The sequence below is a fragment of the Gallinula chloropus genome, assembly GCF_964237585.1.
Source record: "Gallinula chloropus genome assembly, contig: HAP1_SCAFFOLD_40, whole genome shotgun sequence".
Classification (NCBI taxonomy): Eukaryota; Metazoa; Chordata; class Aves; order Gruiformes; family Rallidae; genus Gallinula; species Gallinula chloropus.
The window spans coordinates 713,292-727,954 of NW_028168731.1; the positions used below are offsets into that span (position 1 = coordinate 713,292).

Below are 14,663 nucleotides of genomic sequence, written 5' to 3' on the forward strand. Positions count from 1 at the left end.
AGAGAGGCATTGCTGAAATCAAAAGAGCTTCATTTTCACCTGGACCATCCTACCTCAGAGTATTTTGGATGGAGAAGAAAAAAAAAATAAACCTGGTAATAGGTTTTACTCTTCTACACACATTTTTTGCTTGTTCTTCAGCCTCCTGTTCCACCCACATTTCCTTAAAACATGAATTCACCTTCATGGCTCAATTCCACTTGGAGGAAATGATAACGTTTTTGGCAAAGCCATTTTAGTGGCACCGTCCCAAATCTGACCCCAACTTCATCCCAGATTTCTGCAGGAGAAATATTGTGACTGTTTGTGGAAGGATCACTTTTAAAAGGCCAAAGAAAAATTTGCTGTAACTCTCCACTATCCCTTTTCTTCCCATATTCCTTCACAATCTTGTTGATCACATTCATCCCCACAGTTCTCAGCCGCTCACCTTCCTCCTGCGAGAGGCACTGGGGCGCCGGTAGCGCTTCCTGTCAGCGTTCTGCCCTGAGTTCAGCTGAGCCGCGGCACCGGATCGCAGCGAGTCGTGTCAGTGCCCCGCACTGGGCGCCATTGGTGGCGTATTGAAAGGCCCGGACTGCGATCACGGTGGATCGAAGACACCTTTAATAACAACTGAGCAAGCTTTTATCCCCTCTCCTGGCTGAGGCAGCAGCCTCCAGTCAGGTTTCTGGACTTTTCATTACTACAAGAACCACAACATTCCTATACAAAAGGTTGTCCCAGGGGCGTCCTCCTGTCTGCACCTTCCTTACCGTGACGCACAAATCACATCTCTACACGACCCTCTTTTCTACTTTTTCTCTTGCTTTTGCAGCTTCTCTCCAACGATGGGCATGGGTGCTGCCCTCATGTCCATTACCATGGTCAGGGCCTGGCATGGAGCAGTCTGGCCCCAAGAGCATTGCAAGAGAGGATGCCACTCCCAATTAGGTGCTCTCCAATTAACGCCTGCCAGGGATTTATTGCACCCAGCGTGTGCCCGCGGGCAGGCTGGGCTCTGCAAGGGGCTCCTGGCACCATTGCTGGCCCAGGGCAGCCCCGGCTTCGGAGAGGCGCTCCGGTCACCGGTGGGACAGGGACGTGGGTGGCACCCGGGGGCCCCTCATGCCCGGGCACTGTGCCCCTCCCCGGCCTGACAAGGTCACCCTGGGCAATGCCTGCACCAGGGCCGTGCCGGTGCCCTGACAATGGCCCCTTGTCATGCTGCGCCCGCACCACGCCAGGCGTCAGTGGCGCGGAGGTCGCTGCTGTCACCACCACACCCCAGCGCCTAATGAAAACAACTTTAATGAACCCCGGGTCATTAGCGCGCCGCTCCCCCGGTGTCACAGTTTTGTGTAGCTGGGTGCTAGGGGCTGTAGAAAATGGTTGTTGTGAGGAGCTGCTGGAATTCTCTGTGGCCCCAAAGTGTAAATATTGGGCCAAAGCGCCTCTGTGAATCACATATAGGAGAAAAAAAACCCTGCTGGCAGCTGCATTTTGCCACCAGAGAAGGGAGTGAGGAGATGTAACGAGCTGCGTAGACACGCAGGCTGGGGAGGGTTGGGGAGGAGGCACCCCGGGTGTTGGAGAAAGATGCCCCTGCACCCTGTGGAGAAACCCACTGTGGAGAGGGTGTTTCCCCTCCCCCCCTCCCCACAGAGTCCATGGAAAAGGCCAAGACCCCACCTGTGGCCAGTGGAGAGGCTCCACGCTGGATGGAACAGGTGGAGACGCATAGAAGAAGATGCTGTGACCCTACGTTGGAGCAAGCCTCTGCCAGTACTTGCAGCCCACAGAGATGAGCGAGAGAGAGATTTGCTGGGGGGAGGCTGGTGACCCCATGGAGGACTGGAGAGACATTGGGATTTATTACTGCCTGCCATAGCTGTGATCCACGGCGGGGCAGCTGCTGAACAGGTAAAGCCCTGTGGGAAAGGACTCACATTGGAGAACTTTGTGGAGGACTGTCTGCTGTGGGTGGGACCCCACGGCATTTATTCCACACCCTCCCACTGCTGCACTGTGGGGTCCCACCCACGGCTATTGATGTGCAGCAGGGGCTGGGATGGTTCCTGGCATCAGGTGGAACTGGGTATCCCATGGATTTAAATGGACTGACAGGGGTTTCAGCTCGCCCTGGGGGAGTGCAGGTCCCCATGGGTGGGCTCAGGGGCTGCTTCTCCTCCTCCTTCAGGGTTACACTGCCCAGACAGTCCTGGCACTGCCACCTCGGGCAAACATCCGCTCTGTATCGCTCCATCAGAGGGGCGAGGAGCTCCCGACCGCTCGCAATCAGGGGTGTCATCTCCACTCCGCCTTTGGCCAGCAACAGCAACACCCCGGGACTGGGAGCCAGAGCTCTTGTGTCCACAAGCCACCAGTTTCCAAGTCCCAGTGGCCACGTTCAAACCACCTTTGGGAATGCTCCACCATTGAAGCGGATTCCCAGTTTGCCCGGAACGTGCCGGCACCGCAGGGACCACGGGCGGTGAACCACGATGGGCGACAGCCCCGCTGAGCCCGGGAAGGGGCCTGGGCTGGGACTGCTTGCTGGTACCAGTGATTCAGTGACATGCAGTAATGCTGAGGGGATGGATATAGATAGAGTTTAACAGACAATTAATTAATAGAATGTCAACTGTTTGTCGTAAAACTTGCTGTCTGGCGTAAATCTTGGTGTTTGCTGTGGTGTGCATGAGTGAGTGACTGTGAAATCAAGTTACTGTAAACTAAGGAAAGGGCCCCAATTTGTAGTCCCGAATCCCTGTGAAGAGATTGGTTGGAACTTGTGGTAGATATTAGATGAAGGTTCAGATCAAAAACTTCATACAGATCTCCAAGAGCAATAAAACTAAGAGAAAGGAATATGTGGGAAATTAAATATTTCCACCGTGTCTAATCTAATTGATCCAAGACGTGGTGAATCGCATGCAAACAGTTCCTGTGAACCATATCCCTTCTTTGTCTCCTATAAAGTTATGAGTCACGTGGTGTAGCAACTTTCTCCCCCTGATGTCCAATAGAGATACAGATAGAAACTCTTGATTAACTAAACGAAACTAATCTTTTTCAGTGCACAGAACTGTATAACTGAACAAAACCAAAACTTTATTACTATGCACAACTATAACAACAATAAAAAAGACACAATAAGAAAAATAATAAAAATAATAATAAGTGCTGACAATACAAAACATTCCATTTTAAAGCGTCGCTCCCACATATCCGCATCAGCTGGAGCAGAAGCCTGGGTCCTCTGCCTAGAATTAAAACAACAGAAAAGGAAAATTTAGATTTTTTCTAAATTATCTGAGCTTGAAGAGACCTTTTAGTCTCAGTAACACCCACCTGTCTGGTTGTTCCGGTGGGTAAAGCCGCACTCGTTCGGAAGGCGATGACAACCTGAAAGTCTAAGGGCAAGGGAACAATATACCACCACAGCCATAGCAAGGACGTTGTCCCTACTGCCTGGCTATAGTGCTGTAGAAAGGAACATTTACCACTCGTGGAGTTGTAGGCGCATCCTGTGATTCAGGCAAGGGAATTGGGGTCTCACCCTCACCAGCGCCGGCCACTTTGTACTGCTCTGCTGCTTGACTGCGTGTTCACCTAACTGTGTTTTTGGACACGCGCAGGCGCAGTTTTCCCCCTACGTCCCCACAGAAAGTACTAGAAAGGGAAGGTTCAAACTGTAACCGTCGCAGTCTAAGCCTAAAATGATGGGTAACAATCAAAGTGGAGCCTCTAAGAAGAATCCCCTAGGGTGTGTGCTAGCCCATTGGAAGGAATTGGTGGGATCAGGAGGCACTGAAAAGAAGAAAACACTTATGAAATACTGTAATCAGTAGTGGCCTTGGGATAAATTAGAAGATGGGGCTCAATGGAACATTAGATTATAACACCTTATTACAATTGATGTTATTTCTAAGAAGAGAAGGAAAATGGGATGAAGTTACATATCTGGATATGTTTTACACCCTCCAAAACCATCCAGAGTGGCAAAGGGAGTGTGGATTAGTCCCACCACAAGATCCTATGGTACTAGCACTCGAGAGGGAGAATAAAAAACACAAAGGTAAACTGAGGGGGTGTTGCTCGACGTGCAGTATAGGGCAGAGGTGTACCAGACCCGATAAAATTTACCAGGTACCAGAACAGGATCTGAACGATATTTTTAAGCCTCCCCCTTGGCTGCAGGAACAGGATGAGGACTCGGATGCAGCTTATACTTCTCAGCAAGTTATAGAGTCTATTTTCCGCACGTCAATCTCACCTCTTTCCGGGGTGTAAACCTGACTCGCACGTTGTAGCGCTGTCCCGGAGTCAGGGTCCCGGCCGAGGGCAGCACCTGGAAGACACAGCGCTTGTTCTTCCACTGCCTCAGCAGCTTTTGTTTAATGTAAAGTGGCAAATACTTGTCCACCTGGGCACAGGAAGGAACCTTGTGAGGTCTCTTTGGGCTGTGAGGACAGACTCTCAAGTTCCCACAGGGCTCTGAGACACCGTCACAGTGCCAAGAGCACCCACATCCAGACCAGATGTGGCCACTACAGCCTAGAACTGGAGGGAAAACCTGTGGGCAGGGCAGGCACACGGGCAGGCACCATACTTGGAGGAGGACGAATGGGTGAAGGTGGCAGAGAAGTGAAGCATCAGCTGCTCCACAAGTCCAGGTGAACCAGCCTTGCTCCATACCCTCCAATCTCCCTCCCACGAGCCGTCCCCACACGGTGAGGCACCCACAGCGGCAGAAAAGGCACGAGAGGCACAGAAAACCCAACCGAGAAGTTACGTGTCCCGCGTCGTCTCTTCCTCCTTTTCACAATGGGCTCATTCACGGTGATGGAACAGGGGACCTGGAGTTGGTTGTGGAGCTGGATGGTTGCTTCCTGACTCTGTCCACACTGGACAGCAGCAAACTCCAGTCTGTCCCTGGACACGCAGACGGATGGCTCAGCCACACTGGCACGCAGACGGATGGGAAATGTGGGGCCTTCTTCTGCCTAGTGAGGGGCAGAGCATCCAGCTGAAGGTCCAGGCAACATCTGCTGCTGCCCCCAACCTGACAGCTGCCTCAAAAGGCCGTGCTGGCACAGGGAGGTGAGGAAGGATGCAGTACCTTGATGGGCAGGACAACATTCACTTCTCCCACCGGCAGGTTGGCACTCTGCGGGTCAAAGCTCACTTGAAAGGTCTCTGTCTCACAGAAGGGCAGGTTCTTCACGCAGCCCAGATCCACACTAAAACCTTGAATGGGTGAAAATAAAGCAGCTGAGATACACCAGCATCGTGAAATTGGTCACAAGTATGTTCAGACCGTATGGGTGTCCACAGGACTGTCAGGCAGAAGGACCCTTTGTGTCTCCAGAGAAGACAGCCACTCCTTCTCTCTTGTCACCGCTCAAAGAGAAAGGAATTTCACAGCCTGAATTCAAGACCCGCAGGGTAAAACGGAAACCCATCAGCTGAGGAGCACCAGCAATTCCTTCACCAGGCCCCCAGGAAGGATGCGCAGATCTCTCCAAAGAACTTCCAGGGAAGATTCCCCTGTGCTGTGGTGCTGCTTGGAAGACAATTTAGAGGAGACACCTGACCACCCTTCAGACGCAGCAAGTCACCATCTGATGGTCCTCAAGGACCTGTTTTGAAAGCCTGTTTTGACCTCACAGGCTGTTGTCTCAAGAGAGGCTAAAGCAGCACTGTGCCATTACGAACTCTAAACAAAGCACTTCCAAAGCACCAAGGGTCCCATCTGCTCCCAACACAAGCTCATGGAGCGCACAAAGACACTCAGGAGATGCTCCTGGTAGCCAAGAGCAGAAGATGCTGAGAGGTGACCAAGGTGATCAGCCCACGGAGCCCCCGCAATGAAGCGTCAGGGCAGCCCAGGTGGCTGCACACTGCGGGCCAGGAGAGTTCTGGCTGCAGAGCACCGAGCAGGGGGAGGAAGGAAGAGAAAACGATGCAAAAGAGCACTCAAAACCCTTCCCCGTGGCCCCAGCTCATCTGTCAGAGACAGGTCCTTCAAGCCCGCGGGAAGTCTCTCCAGCATGGGTTACCGGTGCCACACAGAGCCCGTCCGTCGGCGCAGAAGGACGTGGGGAGCTGCCCGGGGTTGGTGATCTTCACGACGTGCGTGTGGATGTCACCAAGAACGACGTGGCCAAAGTCCAGGATGTACTCGGGCAGCTCCACTCTGGAAGGAGAAGCAAGGAGAGTCCTTAAGGTGGAGGAGGATGCAAACAAAGCAGGTGCTTCTGTAGTCACTGCTGGAGAAACTCCAGCCCATGAAGCCCAAGGTCTGATCTTCTGCTAAGAAGACTTTGGTACGTCACGGGGCACCCAGGTCCAAGCTTTTATCAGCTACTAACAGGTTCTTAGAATAAAATGAGTTTAAACAGACACTGGGCACAACTCCTCTGCTGTGAAAAGCCACTGGAAAAAAGTCCTCAGGCTGCTCAATGGTAGCACGTCCAAACTGTCAGGACCAACCCCCTTCTCAAGTCCCCAGCTATTCCCAGAGACAAGGAGCTCCCAGGAGCAGGGGCGCACCACTGTGCGCTACCATCAGAGCACAGGGGCCCTACTAACTTGAGAAGCCTCCGACGAGCACACTGGTCAAAGGCAGCGTCCTCTGGGGAACCGGAGGAGAGAGCTTTCTGCTGCTCCAGGGCGTGCTGCTCTATCAGCATGTTCTCCATCTCCATCTGCAGCCCAACGTCCAGCTGAGGAAAACAAAGACAGTGGCTGGTTAGCAAAGGGAAGTTAATCCCACCCTGCTCTTGGTAAGAAGCAGGAACAAGTCCTTCACTCTGAGGGTGGTGAGACCCTGGCACAGCTTGCCCAAGGAGGTGGTGGAGGCTTCATGCCTGAAGACATTCAAGGATGAAGCTTTGAGCAACCTGATTTACTTAAAGGTGTCCCTACTCGCTGCAGGGGGTAGATGGCCTCTGCATGTCCCTGCCAATACAGTCTATGATGGGGTCCTTCTGTCCAGCTGCTCAGAATCTGCCAGGACCATATCTGAAGGGAGATGAACTCCAGCACCTTCGCCTGCTCAGCCACCCTTATGCAAGCTGATCTGACCAAACAAGTCAAGGACCTGCCAGAGCTCCAACTAGCTGCCTGTCCCCAGCTGCTGCCAGGGCAGCTCAGACAAAAGCTCTCTCCATGAGGGAACCACATCAGCGCTGACAGCTCTTGGAGACACATCTCAGTTGCTTGAGCACAGTCTTCAGGACCTCCCACTCGGGCACTCAGGAAGCTCAGGCACCCACGGGAAGGACTACTACCAGAGGAGCCCCATGTTTGTGGCCAGCCCAGGGGAGCCAGCTGCAAGGGGGACAAGTGACACAGGGAGAGGGTGGCCCCTGCCAAACAGGGCAGCAGCTGGTCTCACCACAGTGCCAGAGTCGTCCATGGGTGGCTCGCTGGCCGTGGCCTCCCCGACAACCACCGCGTCGTCTCTCTGGCTGCCTCCTCCAAGCTTTTCTTTTGCCTCTTTGAGGATGTGCTCATAGTTCTCATTTCCTGAAGGAAGAAAACAGCCACAAATAGAAGTGTGGGCGCAGCGGCGTCCCCGTTAAAGCTGGGAAGCTCCACACCCCCAGTGTTGGCCCTTCCCACAAACACATTCCTCCAGCAACGCATGGAAAGAGGATGCTGCTTTTCTTCTATGTTCTCTCCCACCCATCTTCCTCCACACAAGGGAGCATCTCATCCCCCCCACCCCTGCCCAAATCCCTGCCAGCCCACATTACAGCTTTCCCCAACACTGCTTTCTAGCTGTCCTCTTTATCCAGGCCACCAACAGATGACACTGGCCAGGATGGCTCTCTGGAGCAAAGCCCATGTGCTTCTAGAAAGCAACCAGAAGAACAACAGCCCTGAAACCTCCAGGCTTGGTGGAGGTGGGTGTGAGCTGCCCTATGAGCATGACGACACAGGGGGACAGAAAAAGACCCCCAGGGGACCTCCCCGAGGAGCAGTCAGACAGTGCTCACCTTTGATTCTCCTCGGAAGGTCCAAATAAATCCTGGGAAAATTCCCCTCTCCTTTCAGCCTGATCTCTTCTGGCTCCAGGTGACCCACTTGGATCTGGAAGGTCCGGCAGAAGACTCCAGGCACTCCCGGCAGGTGATAGACAGTGAGCACTTGCTCTCTGCCAGGTCCAATGTAACCCTGGAGGTGTGGAAGAAGAGGAGGGGAATTCAACCAGAGGGCTTGGCGGAGGGGTGGCTCAGACCACCGGTAAGCTGAGATGAGAAGGCACCTTGCAGGTTCTCACACAACACATCGCCTTCCAGCTTCCCTGCATCCAAAAGCTCAAGTCTCCTACACAGGGCTGTGGTTTGTCCTCCTGCCAACACTGCCCACCCTCTGCCAGACCCAAGCAGCAAAGAAAAGCCCTTCTGCCAGCTGCTGTGGAGGAGGAGCGGCGTGCCCAAACTCTCAGCAGGGCCAGCAGCTCCTGTCACGGCACTGCAGTGGCTCCCAGGCTGGTGTCCAAGAGCCTGACTTCTTACTCATGAGCCCAACCAACAGCTCCTGCCTGGGTGGTTACACCGAGGGTACATGGCACGATCTAGACTCACAGTGACCTGCAAACTTACACCCCTGGAAAAGCAGAGGCAGAGGCTCGGACGAGCTCCAGGGATGAAGGGGTTCCCCACAAATCCCCTCCTCACTGGGCTCCTAGAGAAGAGCTGTCTGAGCCTGGAGTTGGGCTCATGCCAAGCAGGTTGAGAGCCAATACAAACAGGTGGCAACACTGCTCAGGGGACAGGGCACAGACACAGCTCTTCTCAGCTCACTGGGCTGGACCTTCAGCTCCCTGCTCGCCCCCCCACGCTGCAGGGAGAAGCTGCTGAGCAGGACACATCCTGCCTCTTGGTCCCCGGAGCCCCGGACTCCAGCTCCCAACACGGCATCTGCAAAAGCAAGTCCTGCCAAGCTGCTTGCACAGCAGCAACTGCCCAGGGCCAAGCAGAGCCGTGTCCTCTGGAGCAGTGAAACCCCTGGAGACTGGCACGAGGACATATGAAAGCCATTTGGCCTCCTCTTCCCATTGCCAGGAGGGACACGGATAGGAATGCTGCTTCAGCTGAGGGATCCAGGCAGAACCCAGGCACTGGGACAGGGGATGCTACGAGCTGGAGGAGCGAGGGGCCGGCGCGAGTTCCGACACAGGAGCTGCGTGCCCAAGAGAGGGACTATTTACATCCTTAGTGCTGACAGGAGGCAGGCAGGGACCTGGAGGAAGTCCTGTCCCACCACCCAACCCTGAGGGGAAGGAGACGCTCAGGAGACCTTGCACCATCCTGCTCCAGTGCCGCTACCAGCACAACTTCACCTGGTACAACTAGGACTCTGCTTGCCCAACCTTTTGTTCCTCCCCTATAACCCCCTCCTGGGCAGCCTGATGTGGAGCCAGCGTCAACCCCTCGTGCTACTCACGGTGCTGGGCAGGACCAGGGGCACGCCAGGCTGAGGACTGTCCGTGGTGGCCGTGCTGGGGCTCAGCACCACGTAGGTGAATCCCATCTTCCCGCTGTTCCGCAGGGTGACCTCTGATTTGGTGACTTCGGTAAACAGCTGGAGAGAAGACAGAGGGGCGGGAAACTGAGGACACACATCTGGATGTTGGCAATCTCCTCCTGCTGACACTGGGATGAGAGCCGATGGACACAACACAAGAGAGAGGCAGAGGAAGAGGGACGGGCACCTGACTCTCCCAGGCCAACCTGAGGAACCCACGCAGGTATTTATGGCAGCGCGCAGAGGTGCAGCAACCACCACAAAAAGCTCAGTAATAAACTGGGGGATGCCCCACTGCTGGAAACATCTGGTCAGGCTGGATGAGGCTCTGAGCAGCCTGACCTAGTGGAAGATGTCCCTGCTCAGTGAAGGTGGACAAGATGACCTCTAAGGTCCCTTCCAACCCAAACTGTTCTAGGATTTTAAGATACAAGTCCTCAGCACTTTAAGGCGTCATCTGACAGCCAGCTGAAACACAAAGGAGGACCATGGCTCCCACCAGGAAGCTTCTTCTGTTACCAGCCCCCTTGAGCTGGGGGTGCTCAGTGGTCTGGACAGCAACCCTTAACTAGTGCCAAGGACCTTCTTGGCCGAGCCCCTATTCAGTCTCTAATCCATCTCCAGTGAGCTTAGTTCCCTCGGACTTCCCCCGCTTCTCGGATTGATGGAGCCCTGGATGGAGCCCTGGATGGAGCAGAGCCTCTGCAAAGGCTCCAAGGAAATTCAGGACAGATCAAGGCAACTGCCCCATCCAGCATGGCCAGCCCACCGTGCTCTCAGTCACCATCCCTTGACCCACTTGTAGGGCATCACTTGTCTTTACGAGGCAGCCACGTACTTGCTGGGATGCCTGGATTCTGCTGGCACTGACAGAGAGGCACTAAGGAGGCATTTCAGAAGGAAAGGGATTTGCAGAGCTTCCAGGGACAGCAAACCAAGGACACGGGGCAAGACGTACAGGGCCAACAGCTGGCAATGTTGGGGGGGCTGACTGAAAAGAGGTAAAATGGGGATTGTTCTGGGACATTCTCTCACACGGTGACTGAAGCCCACAGTAACATTGTTCCTGGTTCCTTTTGTTGGTCTATGGAGAGCACTGAAAGAGACCATCTCCTTGGACCCCAGGATCCGGGAGCGGATCTGCAGATGGATGTCTCAGGGCACAACTCCCTGGAGATCACCGCCTGCCCTGGGAGCCAGAGTTCATTGAAGAGGAGGGATTCCCAGCTTCAGGAAGGGCAATGGAGATGACCATTAAAACCAGCTTGGACACAGGACCTGTCGCCCCAAAGCTGCACCTCCAAGCCAAACAACCAAAGAAGCCAGTGAGAGTCCTGGACCTCGGTGGGCAGCCACCTGCCAGGGATGGTCTCAAGGATTCCTGCCAAGAGAAGTGCCTGGTACCTGCAGCCCGCAGTCCATCTCCGTGCTGTCCAGGAGGTAGTGGATGAGCGAGGCCTCCCCACGCAGCGCAACCTCATAGGTCGGGCCTCCCTCCACGCGGCACAGCGCCGTGACGCGGGCAATGATGTCTGCATGGCCAGAGAAGGTGACCCTGACCCGCTCGCTCTCGCCCGGCTGCAGCACGCCGTACAGCGGCAGGATGTGGAAAACCTGGAGGAAGGGGAAGAGACACTGAGACATCAGGTGTGGAAATGGGTGCAGGAGAGGAGGGAGCCACTGCTTGCAGCAAAGGACAGACGTGGCTGGAGGGCCTCTTCCTCAAACCCAGTCTCATCCTGCAGCCACCCTGCCTAAAAGTGGAAAGACCATGGGGAAAATCTTCTCCCATACTCAGTAATGAATGCGTAAGCTGGGGGAGGCAACGCTGGTGGGAGGTGTAGAAAATCACCTACCTCTGTTTCCAGGGTGTCATCTGCATCTGGTGGCTGTGGGACAGAATCCCCCACCCCTGCCAGGGCTTCAAGTGGTTCCTCCACACTCCCATTCCCGAGGATGCTCTCTGAAGGTGCTGGGCACTCCAGCTGAGCTCCCTCCTCCTTTGGTGGTTTGGCTTTTGTGAAAGAATTTGGTGTTGGAGGAGTTAACCTGGAAAATAACAAAGCTTTGATGGTGGAGCTGCAGTGGGAAGGAGGGAGGGCAGCAGGAGCAGCTCCTTGGCAGGATCCGGCACCAAGGTGGGAGCTCAGCAGCTCCATAAGTGGGTCAGAGCAGGTCAGTGCTTGGGAACGATGCCGGTATAGCGGCAGTGCCGGCAGCCGGGTGCAAGGAGCAGCAGATGGGGACAGGGGTGAACACCTCACCAGGGTGGGGAGCGTGGCAGCAAAGGGAGACACACACGAACCCTGCAACAAGCCCAGACTGGAGGGCAAAGGGACAGAGCCAGGCAGCCATGGGCTGGTACAGACCCAGCAGCACCCTCCCAAAAGCACCTGCCACCCCAGACCATGCCTTCCCCACCTGCAGAGCCACGGCAAGAAGTTCTGTGGCTCAGCCAGACATAGATGAAGAACATCTCCCCAAGAGTGACCCACAGCCGCGGGTCGGTACGAGCAAGCAGCGACGCTGGTGGCTTTTTGTACGTGTAACAAGGCAGGATGGAGCCAGAGCTGGAATGGAGCCGGGGCTGGGGTGGGTTGGAGCCTCCAGCCTGCTGTGCCTCAACTGGACAGAGCCCAGCACTGCACGGGACACCCAGGTACCTCAGCTGCCTTCGGGCAGCCTGACTTCTTCTGGGTGAGAAGGGAGGTGCCTGTGCCAATGGGACACACGCACCGGGAGTGCCTGGAAACTCTCCAGCCACACACCGGTCTGACCACCATTCTGTCCATCTCACCGTCACCAGCCCTGACGGTTGATTCCCTCCATGTCACACCCAGTTAGTTTCATCTGATAATTTACAATACCAACAGTGCTTAACGTGGACCAGAAAAATAGATCTGACATGCTGCCCTTCTGCCGGGCTCTTAGTGAGCAATGTGAGGTGTTAATAGCTTGGAGACCGTCTTCATTTCCAGCTCTGCCACAAGGATCACATGGTGTCTCCTGAGGGACCCTGAGAGAGCACATTACCGCTTAATTAACATGCGGAGCAGAAGAGGGAGCTGTCCTAAATGGCCGCAGCGCTAACGAGCCAGCAAAGGGGCAATGCCAAACCCTTTGGAGCAGAGGATCCTGCCAGAAGGACACTCACGACCCTCAAGGCAACAGAGCTGGGTGACTCGGCATCTGCTGGAAGAACCAGCACCTGCGGGCTTGCGTCCAGCAGAGCCAATTGTTCTAGGACTCGGAAGAGCTGCCCCTCAATGGGTAACTTCGCTCCGTTTCCCGGGGCTGTATGGAAAAACCATTGGCTGCTGCAATTAAACTGCCCAGAGTCAACTTCTGACCTATGCAAGAGAGGCCACAGCGGGAAGAACCGCTCGAAAACGCCTTTAGAGATGCGCTACAGCACAACTGAGAGATTGCTCTTGGGCTTGGAAAGCACAGGCCAGTACTGGGTGGCCCTGGTGCCAAGGGACGTGGGGACAAGTCCTCCTACTGACACCTACTGCTGCACCCAAAGCCGCAGCAGAACCCGCCAGAACACACAACACACAACGAGCGCCGGAACACACACAACAGCCGCTGTGTGAATGCCATGGGCAGCTGAACACATGAGAACTCAGTTCAAGGTGGCGCTTGCCTCGAGCCGTGGAAATCCCCACCTCAAGCTGTGGAAAAGCCCCACTCCCTGGGCACCTTCCCTGCCTGAAGCTGGGAGGTGCTTTTTCCACAAGGGAAAGTGAAAGGGATTTGTCGGATGCTACACAAACCATCTCAGGCTTTGCAAAGGACAAACGGGACAGCGGACGAAGAGCTTCAAGGAGAGGTACACGTACCTCAGGTGCCTTGTGGAGTCGTCCATCAGGAACAGCCAGTGGTACTGGACGGGCAGCGGGCTGCAGTTGGTCATCTGGATGTGGCGCTGGTGTTCAGGGTCACTCAAGACGCAGCCAAAGTCCAAGGTTGTGGTCTGGATATGGAGATTTGGGAAGAAGACTTCTCCCCGAATGGTGACTTGCTCCTCATGAGGGTGCTCAGGAAACTGTATCTTCAGAGTTTTCTCTGCTTCCCAACTATTCCAACCCTCTTCAAAAGCAGGGTTAAACCCGATGGAGAGATTAAGTTCCTTCCCGGTCCCCAGCTTTATGGGCTGCAAGAAGATGACGAGTATTAACCACTGGTGTGATGAAGTTCCGAGGTCTGGTGGCACAAAACGCCTCAGTGTTCAAAGTGCAACCCCAACGTGGGCTTCTTGCTTCAGCCTTCATTTTCTTTATAACGTGCCCCTGACCATGCAGCACAACTTTCTTCTCTGAGACTCTCAGGCTCACCCCCTTGTGCTCTGCACCCATAATGCAAGAGGGAAATAAATCCTGGCGTGCCCTGACTCTAGAGGAACCCCTTTGTCTTCACACTCAACATGAGCCCTAGGGCACTGTGCCCTCAGCCTGGAGAGGGCTCATCACCTGCATGGCAACGGTGGCCGTGCTTCCAACATGTCTCTAGCAGAGCCCATGTCTCACACCTCCCACCGCCAGCAGCGCAGGTGACAAGCGCCTCGGCCTTCCCAAGGGCAGAGCTGCCCCCAAAGAGAGCAAGCAGCTCTTCAGGTCACCCAAGGAGGGCTTCCAAGAGACACCTTCACCTCACGGTTGGCCCACACCTAGGTTCCTGCTCCGAGTTGTCTTAGAGCCAGGAGGTATTTCCCCAACTGAGGTGGTCTTTTCTCTCCTTTTCAAACCTGATGCTGTTCATGCCAACTGACTGCCAATTCAAAGGAATAACCACCTCTCCTGGAGGGCTTCCCAACGGAAACGCATCCCCATCCCCCTCCTTCTTCAAACCCCACCAGCTGGAAGGTCTGGGGCTGCTCACCTGGTCTGGCAGGGGCTGCTGGGACGCACTGCAGACCCAGAAGGGTTGCTCTACCATCAGGACGATGCTGAGCGGCAGGGAGGAGGTGTTTTTTAAAGAGAGAGGCTTGTACTGAAGGCTCAGGACATCGCTTGGTTGCTAAAGACAAGGGGAAAAAACAGGGAGGGGGGTGACTCACCGCCCTTCGGTGAAGTTAAGCAGTCCCACCTCTAAAAACATGGTTGCTTTGCTCACAGACCACCTCACGGGGGGGTTGGGGG

At 54.9% G+C, this 14,663-nt stretch overlaps 1 protein-coding gene and 1 long non-coding RNA gene across 2 annotated transcripts; both read right to left on the bottom strand.

The window, feature by feature from the left end:
- Window positions 1-4,258: 4,258 nt before the first annotated feature.
- On the bottom strand, window positions 4,259-5,151 carry LOC311204225. Its single transcript, XR_014618009.1, has 3 exons — window positions 5,105-5,151; window positions 4,767-4,988; window positions 4,259-4,333 (listed from the first exon to the last, which is right to left on the bottom strand). It is a non-coding gene; the product is annotated as an uncharacterized lncRNA (long non-coding RNA).
- An 858-nt stretch (window positions 5,152-6,009) lies between these two features.
- On the bottom strand, window positions 6,010-13,438 carry LOC311204223 (hydrocephalus-inducing protein-like; the record flags this gene model as incomplete). The annotated part of the gene is made up of 8 exons (XM_084280677.1): window positions 6,010-6,181; window positions 6,577-6,710; window positions 7,385-7,515; window positions 7,989-8,166; window positions 9,442-9,579; window positions 10,927-11,136; window positions 11,379-11,571; window positions 13,365-13,438. The coding sequence occupies 8 exons, from the start codon at window positions 13,436-13,438 to the stop codon at window positions 6,010-6,012; spliced, it is 1,230 nt and encodes a 409-aa protein (XP_084136803.1).
- Between the last annotated feature and the right edge of the window lie 1,225 nt (window positions 13,439-14,663).